This window comes from Megalobrama amblycephala, linkage group LG12, assembly GCF_018812025.1.
Source record: "Megalobrama amblycephala isolate DHTTF-2021 linkage group LG12, ASM1881202v1, whole genome shotgun sequence".
In the NCBI taxonomy this organism is placed as follows: domain Eukaryota; kingdom Metazoa; phylum Chordata; class Actinopteri; order Cypriniformes; family Xenocyprididae; genus Megalobrama; species Megalobrama amblycephala.
In genome coordinates, this window is record NC_063055.1 from 38594423 (window position 1) to 38606711 (window position 12289).

At 37.0% G+C, this 12289-nt stretch overlaps 1 protein-coding gene across 2 annotated transcripts in view; it reads right to left on the reverse strand.

Moving 5' to 3' along the window:
- Positions 1-12289, reverse strand: part of LOC125280491 (polymeric immunoglobulin receptor-like) — a 57631-nt gene that overhangs the window by 36009 nt on the left and 9333 nt on the right. For both annotated transcript variants that reach the window (XM_048211062.1, XM_048211063.1), the window contains exons 2-4: positions 10015-10314; positions 9458-9772; positions 9035-9361 (exon numbers count right to left, since the gene is read on the reverse strand). In XM_048211062.1, coding sequence (XP_048067019.1) covers positions 9035-9361; positions 9458-9772; positions 10015-10314 — 942 coding nt within the window. The remainder of the gene's footprint in view (positions 1-9034; positions 9362-9457; positions 9773-10014; positions 10315-12289) is intronic.

The window sequence follows — 12289 nt, forward strand, 5'->3', positions numbered from 1 at the left end:
CCTTTTGGCCTCAAAAACTCAGCAGCCTCGTTTCAGAGACTTATGGAGACTGTATTGAGAGACCTTAAAGGCAAGTGTTGTCTGGTATATATAGATGATGTAGTTGTGTACTCCAAAAATGAAGAGGAGCACATCTACAATCTCACTCAGGTATTCCATTGCTTACATAATGCTGGACTTACCCTTAACCTTGGAAAATGTAGCTTCATGCAACGTAACATCACTTACCTTGGCCACATCATTTCAGCAGATGGAGTAAAGACAGATCCCAACAAAGTCTCAGCCATCAACAATTTTCCCACCCCACAGTCTCTCAAAGATGTGCAGAGATTCTTGGGGTTAGCTGGATGGTACCATCGTTTCATTCCACATTTCTCAACAAAAGCAGCTCCTCTACATGCCCTTAAGCAAAAAAAATCAACTTGGATTTGGGAAGAAGAATGTCAACAAGCTTTCAACATCATAAAACAGGACTTGACTCAAGCTCCAGTTCTTTTACCACCAGATTTCAACAAAGCATTTCGGGTACAAACGGACGCAAGCGAGATAGGACTGGGTGCAGTACTTACCCAAGAGATGGAGGATGGAGAAAGAGTCATTTCATATGCATCCAGACTACTCAGAGGAGCAGAGAAGTCGTATTCTGTATCTGAAAAGGAGTGTTTAGCGGTCATCTGGGCAGTGGAAAAATGGAGACCATATCTGGAAGGGAGAACATTTGAGGTCATTACCGATCACACTGCACTCACTTGGGTGTTTCAACACCCTAAGCCTTCATCACGACTTACCCGCTGGACCATACGGTTACAGGGTTATGACTTTACAGTTAAATATCGTAAAGGCCATTGCAATGTGGTGCCTGATGTGTTATCTAGGTCACCAGAGCAACTAACCTCAGATATTATTGCGGTAGTAAGAGCTTCAAAATCCAGCAACCTACCAACCAACCTTCCAGTGGATATATCTAATGTCTCGGCAGCACAGCAAAAGGACCCAGAGATTCAGGAGCTGATCTTGAAGGTAAAAACACAGACGTCCCAAGACATTTCTCGTGTACATTACCTGGTGGAAAATGGTCTTTTGTTCCGGAGCATACCAGACAAACAGACAGGCCAGAAATTGCAACTCGTCATTCCTTCAGATCTACGCAAAGAATTTCTGCATTATGCCCATGATAATCCTTTGAGTGGACATTTGGGCAGACTTAAAACATTACTCAGACTACTAGACATGGTATATTGGCCAAGTGTTAGATCTGATGTGTGGAAGCATTGCAAAGAATGTGTCACTTGCCAGCAATACAAACCGTCTTTGAGTAAATTGTCCGGTCACCTCCAATCTACACCCATCGTTGAACCAGGTCATATGATTGGAGTAGACCTCATGGGGCCATTTCCAAAAAGCGTTAGGCAGAATGAACACCTACTGGTTGTGGTTGACTACTGCTCTAAATGGGTGGAGTTGTTCCCTTTGAGACAGGCCAAAGCACCCCGAATTGCCCAGATCTTGATTGAAGAAATTTTTACAAGATGGGGAACTCCTGCCTACCTTGTTTCTGACAGAGGGGCTCAGTTTACTTCCAATTTGCTTAACCAAGTATGCAAGCAGTGGGGAGTTGTCCAAAAGCTCACGACCGCCTACCATCCACAAACCAACCTTACCGAACGCATCAATCGAACTTTGAAAACAATGATGGCATCCTATGTGAAAGAACAGCATCGGCAGTGGGACCGATGGTTGCATGAATTCCGGTTTGCAATAAATACTGCTTGGCAGGAGAGTACCGGTCATTCCCCAGCAGAGATTGCCTTAGGTCGAAACTTAAAAGGTCCAGTAGAAAGAGCAATTCAATTACACAAGACCCCCGATCCAAATAGTCCCATCTATCCTGTACTTGACAGACACCATCACCTCCTCCGTCTGGTGAAGGAGAATGTGAAAAAAGCACAAGACAAGCAGCAAAGGTATTACAACCTGCGACGCAAACAAAACCAGTATCAAGTGGGAGATATGGTTTGGGTGCGCACTCATCCTCTATCTAGAGCAGAGGAGGGTTTTATGGCCAAGTTGTCTGGTAGATGGAAGGGACCGGCCAAAATAGCTAAATGTTTGGGCCCTGTCAATTACTCTGTTTCTTTGCTTGCTGACCCTGAAATGATAGATACTTACCATGTGCAAAATCTAAAGCCTTGTCATGGATATGTAAAGCCTTAAATTGAGGGGGTGCATATGTAACAGTTATAAACCTGTTAACATGTTTTTTTGTGTGTGTAATTGTACTACTCTCCATGAGGGGGCAACAGTGAGCTATACTCTCAGGTATAAAATGAGTGTAAAGAGTAGAAGAAGTCAGATTCGTAATGGAGGGACTAAGCATGGCTTATGGCTCCAAACAATCATTGGTCCTGATTGAGAAACCGTGAGTTTTATGCTCAATCGGAAGTAAGCATTGTTTCTTTCCTTGTAATTATTGAATGTTTACTAGTTCATTTGTGTGTAGTTATTTTCCTAATGTGATTTATTTCATCTAATTTATAGAAGGACTCCACATTCTGTGGAATTTATCTCTTTATTCGTATGCCTGTTGTTTTTAACCCATGTCAGAAAGATGACACTAAAATGGGATTAGAGGCAAGGAGTTGATTCAACTACAGTGGATCCTTAAACCGGATTCTGCCACTTGGGAATTGAGAGACTTTTTATTCGGCGTGGACTGATAGGAGTACAGGTTGCACTTTTGGATGACGTTCTTGGACATTGTTTTTCATGGACATTGATTCATAAGCTGTGGTGAAGGAACATTCATTAAGATTTTCATCTCTATGCTGCTGGTTATTGATTGGTGAAAAATGTATGTTTTGTGTATTGGGTATAAACGTGTTTAAAAGATAAAAGGATGTAAATGAATGAGAAACATTTATTTATTGTTGGGGTTTACTGATCACAGGGTCTTGTCAATGCTTGCCAAGTTAACAACATAAGTTCCTGATGTTCTGTTGTACCTTAAACAAAGTCTAGTTGGTAGTTCCCTCCCTTTACAACAGATATATAATTAATACTTTTGTGTGATCAAAGTAACGGTTATAATGCATCTTACTCATGCTGTTCACTTTTCATTATCAAATAGATGAAATTTAAAAAATAACATTATAATAGGCCTATTTAAACATAAATATGAAACTAAATACGTTTTCTTTAATGGCTACCAACAGTAGCCTACAGTACAGATAAATTTCATGTCGTGAGTAAGAGCGGATCATAAGTCAAGAAGGATCAAGCATAATTTATTTTTAGACTTATGTGTTGGCCAGTTGTAGCCTGTGCAATAAATATTAAAAGTTCTAAACCATATTGTGTTTTATTGTTCCATAATGATAATATTTAATAATATATTGAATTTGATAGTTGTCTCTCACGTTGCCCCACAGCAACATTAAAATAGTATAGATTAGGTATAAAAAATATTTTATTCTATTTAGTGTCCATTTCATTCATTTAACATATTTAATATTAGGGCATCCAAGTTATTTGACATATTTGAAAAAAGAAAATTAAAAAGTAACCCAATAGTTACTTTCCCTGGTAATTGAGAATGAAGTAACTTAGTTACTAACTCAGCTACTATTTGTGAGAAGTAACTACTATAACTAATTATTATTTTATAAAGAAACTGGTGGAAAAAGGTGTATAAAGCAAGGCTATATAATTTAGTTCCTGCAGGGACACGACCAGCAGAGTTTAGTTTAACAGCCCACACTAAAGGCTGTCCTGGAGCACATCACCTGATTGGTATTCTGTAGATTTCCTGGGAAGTAGGATAAAGAGGTCTGATGGACTGGTATAGGCTATATTGTACAGTAGGCAATAAAGCTAACAGTTAACATGATTGTACAGATCAAATTAAGACTAGGATGTTTTTTACAGTTACTTTCATGCCTGTAATGTCCATTCATAGTCTTTACACATCAGCTTGGCACCTTACATGGTTAAAAACCAGTTAATTTCAAGACGCTGGCGTCACGTCAGGTCGTCACGTGGGTCGACATGCTCAGTTAGACGCTAAAAGTACAAGACATTCGGATAGACGTTCGGTTTGACGTTCGATCGGTCGGTCGGTCGTTCGGAAGCTTGATTTTGGCACGGACTCCGCGCCATATTTGGATGATTAGGAAAGAATATGCCACCGCTACGTTTACATTACACCTCCACTGTCCTTTTGCTTTGTGTTTAAATTAAAAAAAAAAATTTAATTCAGTTGGATAACGGTCGCCGCCGCTCCATATTTAAAGAGTACGCGCAATAGCTGAAAGTGAAAGTGAACGCGAGCGCGCATTTAAACGCAATTTCAATACCCCGCATTTTGAAAGCGGCTCCCTGATGCATGCAAATATCTCTCAATATGAAAGCTATTTTAGGCTGGGCAGTGTAGTTGTAACCATCTCTTAGCTCTGTATCAAAGAAAAAGTTGGTCTTATTTGCACATTGAATAATGAGAGTGTGCGATTATGGTTGCACTTACTGTAAAGTGTTACTATAAAAACTAATAACAGTTTTCTCTTAATCTTATTAAGCACAAACAGTAAGGTTTCATTTGTTAACATTAGTTAATGCACTGTGAACTATCATCAACTAACAATGAATGACTATTTTTATTAACTAACATAAACAAAGATTAATAAATACTGTAGCAAAGATATTGCTCATTGTTAGTTGATGTTGGTTAATATGTTAATGTTAATAAATGAGACCTTATTGTAAAGTGTTACCATTTTTATTTATACTGTTTTTATTTCTGTGATCAGTTTGTGGAAAGGAGTTCAGTTAGGAGGTCAAAAGTTGTAGAAGCCCTAAATCATGTACAGTAATGTCTGAAGAGACTGAAATCATACAGAAGAGAAGTCAGTCAGTTGAGTTTGTGGCAAAACCTTTTACAGTGCTTGAGTATTGTTGTCTTTTACTGCAGATGATAATTCATACTCAGAAAGTAGAACTGAAATGACATTCATTACAAGATGATTAGTTAAAACATTTCAAATACACCTGCAGAATTTTTTTTTAGTCATGTATTTCGCCATTGAGGATTTCTTAAAAATAGTGTGTAAAAATCTTGTCTCGTCTCGTCTCATAAACTCAATCTCGAGTCTCGTCTCGTCTCGTCTCGTGAGATACCCGTCTCGTCACACCCCTAAAGTCTTATCATTTATCATGCTCAATGTTTATCAAACAATTATGATGCAATAACAATCTTTATAAGTATAAAATTTAACCACAAAATAAGGCAGTTTAACACCATGGCTGTGTAAATTATAACAGTCATTCTATGACTGCCCACAAGATGGCGGCATTACCACATTAGATGTGACTGAGGCACATTTATATGATATGGTAAACAGGCTAGTTACTACTCATGAAATAACTTGTTAAAACATTAACATCTGTCATGGTAAATAATTCACATTACTTGCATCAGCTATAATGAACATGAAAGCAAGCCTAACGGTGACAAATCAATAAGCATCAAGTCAGTTAAATTCCTGGGATATTGATCAGGGCAGCGTTTCCCAAAAGCATCATAAGCTTAAGTTGATCGTAGATGCATTGCCACCAATGGAGCTGTGATCAATTTAAGATTACGATGCTTTTGGGAAACGCTGCCCTGATCAGTTAAGTAGCAGAGGGGTTTGTTAATCAGTTAATCAGTCAACTTGGTGACAAGACATTGAAGTTGTTAGATTGCAAAGGGATGTTGGATATCTCAAACTGTGTTGCCATGGTTATGGATTAAAATAAGGATAAAGAAGGGAATTTACATCCTTATTTTATAAATATACTTTATTTCAATATATAATAATACAAATATTATAAATAGACACTTTTTAAATCATTTTTTAATTATAAGAAGTATGTGTAAGTTTAAATTAGGCAGATAACTGCTCTCTGGTTAAAATAATTAAAATAATATTCAAATGTCATATATAGAATAAGCACTAGAGGGCAGCAGATATCTATTTTTAAACAGGGTAGAGAAGTACAAGTAAACTGTTTGTAGTTATAAAAGGTGGTAGTGTTATCTTTTAATGTATATATTTAGAGATGATCAAAAACTAATTTCTGTTACAGTATATATTTTATTCTTATTGTTTAAAATGTTATTGAATCATCTGACTCAACTAACTGGTCAGTCTCCATCTGACTCCATCTTTAAATCTCACTCTGCCTCTCTCTCTCTCTCTCTCTCTCTCTCTCTCTGTGTGTGTGTGTGTGTGTGTGATGTCACATTAAGTATGTATGTTTGGGGGGGGGGGGGGGGGGGTGTCAGTGACATTTTTAATGGTTTAGAAACATATATATAAAAAGCTCAAGATAAACACTGGACTTTGCACTCATTTCAACATGACCAATGACATCCTATTACATGATATTAATCTAAATTTAAATGACCTCATGGATGTGGCTGTTGTTTTCAATTGCTAACAAGCGTTTACCAATACTTAAAGTACTTTTTCTAAACTCTTAACACACCAACACACCTACATCACACAATTAGCCAGTTAATTTTCTGCCCAAAACCATATTTAGTTAAATCAACACAAACTCTACATTTCAAAATGCTAAAAACCTTTGGTAACACTTTATAATAACTGCACACTATGAAGCATTAGTTAAACATAAGTTAATAGTTAATTCATCACTTATAAAGCATTAATAGACATTAGTAAGTAGTTTATAAATACAGGTATAGTTGCTTTATTCTTGATTTATAAGCATATCTATAATGTGCTTAATAATTGAATTTTCATACTGTATTAATAATCAATTTATCATTTCTAAATTAAGTATTACATTATTTACAAACCAGTTATTTAGGAGTTGTCAGTAGTTCATTTAGGAAGTGTAAGTAAATGATTTAAGGTGCCCTAGAACCAGTTTTTACAAGATGATATATACGTCTATGGTGTCCCCTGAATGTGTCTGTGAAGTTTCAGCTCAAAATACCCCATAGATTTTTTTTTTAATTAATTTTTTTAACTATGCACGATTCAGGCTGCGGCCCCTTTAAATCTCACGTTCCCTGTCCCCCGAGCTCTCGACTATAATACAGTGCATTTACAAAGTTCACACAGCTAATATAACCCTCAAATGGATCTTTACAAGACGTTCGTCATGCATACTGCAAGCATGCATCAGATCATGTGAGTACAGTATTTATTTGGATGTTTACATTTGATTCTGAATGAGTTTGATAGTGCTCCGTGGCTAAAGCTAACATTACACACTGTTGGAGAGATTTATAAAGAATGAAGTTGTGTTTATGAATTATACAGACTGCAAGTGTTTAAAAATGAAAATAGCGACGGCTCTTGTCTCCACGAATACAGTAATAAACGATGGTAACTTTAAACACATTTAACAGTACATTAGCAACATGCTAACGAAACATTTAGAAAGACAATTTACAAATATCACTAAAAATATCATGTAATCATGGATCATGTCAGTGATTATTGCTCCATCTGCCATTTTTCACTATTGTTCTTGCTTGCTTACCTAGTCTGCTGATTCAGCTGTGCACATATCCAGACGTTAATACTGGCTGCTCTTGTCTAATGCCTTGAACATGAGCTGGCATATGCAAATATTGGGGGCGTACATATTAATGATCCCGACTGTTACGTAACAGTCGGTGTTATGTTGAGATTCGCCTGTTCTTCGGAGGTCTTTTAAACAAATGAGATTTATATCAGAAGGAGGAAACAATGGAGTTTGAGACTCACTGTATGTCATTTCCATGTACTGAACTCTTGTTATTCAACTATGCCAAGGTAAATTCAATTTTTGATTCTAGGGCACCTTTAATAAACTATTAAAACATTAATTTATACATCTTATTATTTAGACACATAGTAATAGTTACTTAGTGTGTTAGTAAATGTTTTATTAACACATATTCCTACTGCAATTCATGATTAATTCAGGTAATTATAAAACATCTAGAAGTGGTCAGTTAACTATTTTTGTGAGCTCATAAATGGCTTACTAATGTCTATTAATGCTTTATAAATGATGAATTGACTATTTACTAATGCTTAACTAATGCTTCATAGCGTGAGTTATTCTAAAGTGTTACCCCCAGAATTCATGTTTGCTGATACACAGACACTTAGAAAACAAAACTGCAAGCTGTTTGTTTGAAATTAAGCCTGTGGTTTCACACTGAATAATACAGTGCATTGAGGGTCACTGGATGAGCACCATTAACTGCAGTTAACTACAGTACAAGTGTGGTAAAAGGACTCACAGCAGCACTAAAACCTGCACTTCTACTGTATCCAAATGACCACACTAATGCTGCAACACCAGACACTGATCTGAGATTAACAGACACAGAGAGAATTAAACACTAAACGCTTTCAAACCACAAGATCTTCAGGTCCTGCATTCATATACTGCTGTAGAATGAAAACAAAAAACAGCCATTTGCAGATGCTGACAAAGATAATGTAAGTTACATGAACAGTAAAAAATGAGTATATGAATGTGAAATTAACAAATAACTATAACTGTATGGAAATATTAGAGTGGTCACATTTATAAAATGAAATGAATAAATTGGTCAAATACAAACATTGACAATTGCTTTACTGTATCCGCAGTTCAGTTTCTCATTGTGGAAGTGACGTGACGTGTAGTCAAGTATGGTTTCTCATACTCACACTGTTCATTCTGACTCTCTAACCATTAGGCCACGACTGCCCTAACAGCATCACAAACACAAAGCTGCACTTTTACCTGTGTAGACTGCAGTTATATGAACTGCAGTTTGATTTCTATACTTCCTCTTTTTAACTGCAGTTTGTGGTTTTGCTTTGTTAAACAGAACATCTAAATTAATAATAATTACTTGAATAGAATCAGCTTCAAACCTCAATGATTTAAGCAACATTATAAATAACACACAGTGATCTGCTGAACAGAAATTACTTATGGTTTTCAATTAACTTATGATTAATATGACTGAGAAAATCATCTGTACCTGTAACACTGATCAGGACTCGTGTGATGAAGCTCTTGTGTCCTTGATCAGACTGAACTCCACACCAGTATTCTGAATGTTGTTCAGTCACATGACTGATGCTTCCCGTCAGGAGCTGCTTTTCTCTGTCATCATACAGCTGGATCTTTCCCTCAGGACTCCATTTTCTGCTCTCCTTCACAGACGTCTCTTCAGCACAGAGATCATCTCCAGATCTCCGGCAGAGAAACTTCACATCTTTTCTGTGGGATTGTGGGTATTTGCAGCTGATGTTCACAGATCCTCCTGCAGCAGCTGATAGACTGATGCTCTTCTCACAACAATCATCTGTTTCAGATCCAAATCAAGTGCAGCGATGTTACAATTACCAGATATATTCATGGATTCTGTCAAATAATGCATAAATGACTGAAAGCGTCTCACCGTCTCTGATGTCCAGATTAAACTCAGAGAAGACACTGTATTTTTCAGAAACTTTGACTGTAATCTTATATTTTCCAGAATCATTCACATTCAGCTCTCTGATAAACACACGTAAGAGATCTGCAGATCTGTTATTATAAACAGAGAATCGTCCGTCATGTTTCTGTTCTGCTGTTCTGTTAGTGTTCATTACAGTCAAACATTGATCTGCTGCAGTTTTACAGACTTCCACATTGTTCTTGTGTTTCATCTTATATTTGAAGTTTATAATGACGTTTCCTCCTGAATATCCTCTCACAGTCCTGATTTGTTGATCTGTTAAACACAAACTCAGATAATTTGTCATTTTGTTCTCAATATAAACACATTTCTGCTCACTTTGCTGCAACATTTATGAATGAAGTCAGGATTATGAGTGTGAATCTTCCATCAGGAGATCAAAAGGTTATTGATGGAGTCTGTTATGAGTTTCAGGTGTGAACGGCAGTAATTACAGTCAGTGTTGAGTATCGTGATGTTGTGGAGATCATCATGGGTTTGAGCTCTCAGTTACTCACCTGTTATAACCTTCAGATTCACTTCAGTGTAGGAATCTTTATCTCCTGTTTTACCAAATGTACAGTAGTACGTCCCAGAATCCTCTTCACTCAGATTTCTGATGGTCACTTTTAAGACTGCTGAACTTGTGTTGTCATACAGAGAGAATCTTCCAGAATCATCTTTAGTCTCAGAGCATGTGGAGCTCTGATCACCTCGACAAAAAGACTTTGCATTTTGTGCATATTTTGTCTTATATTTGCATGTGATTGTGACTCCTCCTCCTGAATATCCTGTCACATTCATGGATCTCACGACACCTACAACAAACCAGCATCTTAATACAACACCAACATATACTGGAGTGAGAGTTATTTTAAAGTGTCCCTAAAGGTAATTTCACCATATTAGGTGAAAATAAAAGTTGCGTCCCAAATAACACACTATACACTGCACTATGCAGTCTACTAAATCATGTAGTGTATTAATTTATTTTGTCATTCAAAAGAAGAATGTTCAAATTCAAATTATGACATGCTAAGTCATAATTATGACACCAAACGGCCAAATTATGATGGTCAATATGACATAAAATGTCAAAATTATAAAATGTCAAAATTATTAAGTCTGATGCCCCTCCGCTACATAATTAAAGCTGTGACAGTTGAGTACATGAAGTGTCCAAGGCCCGTTTACACTAGTGCGTTTTTGTTTTAAAACAGCATTTTAAAATGAAAACGATCTCCGTCTACACGACACGGCCGAAAACGCATGTCACATGACCATTCATACACACTGGGCATGCGCATTTCAGTTGCCTCTTGCACATGTAGCTGCAGTATTAAAAAATGCAGAGTTTAACTGCACAATGGCTGCTAAAAATGACAACAAAGCCAGCAAAGACTGCAGATCAGTCTCCATGTTATTGTTTACACGGTTGTCAAGGATACGCAGATCATGTGGGCAGCCACGCCATCGTTTTAAAAAGTCTCAGTTTTGGTCTGTTTATACTGAAACACAACCTCGGCCTTTTCAAACTAAAACAAGGTCTGCAGTGTTTTCAAAAGTCTTTCGGTTCAAAAACGCCGGCGTACTGTAAACGACAGGTGGAACCGTGGCAAAACGTATGCTTTTTAAAACTAAAACACACTAGTGTAAATGGGCCCAATATTTTGTATTTAAAGTGCACTATTTCTTTTTGAATTTTCAGTGTGAACACTACTGGTGCTATTCATGGAAGTAAATTAATTACAAATGTTTTTGAAATAAAAAGGTTTTTGAGTTGCACTAATTAAAAAAAGGCTTGCATTTTAATGGGCTGAAATTCAACATGGTTGTATATTTAAGCAGTGAATATTTCAATTCAAAACATTTCACACATTTTCATTATTAAAAATTCAATGATCCATATTCACCTTTCAGATTTCACTTCCAAAATATTTGTCTGTTTAAAAATACAACCTATAATATTTAACAGGCAATTTTTAGTCCATTTTGTTTCACAAATTCGCTTCCACAAATTCAGTGGTTCAAATTCAACATAAAATTCAACATTTCACACATCCAGGAACTGCAGGAATAGCAGTAGATTGCCGATGCATGATCTCCATCTGCTGTTAGTCATCCTCACCAGCAGGTGCATGTTGATGAAGACCATCAACGCAGAACAGCTGATGAAGACACACAAGCTGTGTTTACGTTTAATTCAGTGTCTTCACAATAACTTTCCCTGTGTGTAACCTACATGTAAGCAGCCTTCTCTTGGCTGTTTATATCGATTCAGATGTCCCAATTCGATTCTGATTCACAAGATCTCAGTTCGATTCCATTACAATTCTCGATTTTCGATTCAATTTTCACTGGCCCCACCACAAAAAAAAGTAATAAATGAATAAAAGAGTTGTTTTTGTTGATTTTGACCCATGTTGTTACAATAGGACCAGTCGGGAGACAGAAGATAGGTTAACAGGTTGTTTATTGAACACAAGCAGAGTATCTGGATGACAACAGGTGAGTAAACAGATGCAAGTTCGTGACTGATGAATGATATGGAGAATGACACAGTCCTTTTGTGGTTGCAGAGTGACAATGGAGAATGATACTTGCTGAATGGAGTAGATGACTTCAGACAACACTTCACACCAGATCGAAGACGAGGAGTAGAGCTTGGGTACACGGAGTACAGGTAAGTAGCAAGAGGAGTCCTTGAGGTAAGCATTCAGGTAAGTCCTTAGATGCAAACGAGACCGGACAATGTGACTGTGTGTCTTAAGTAGTGCTGGTGATGAATGTGCT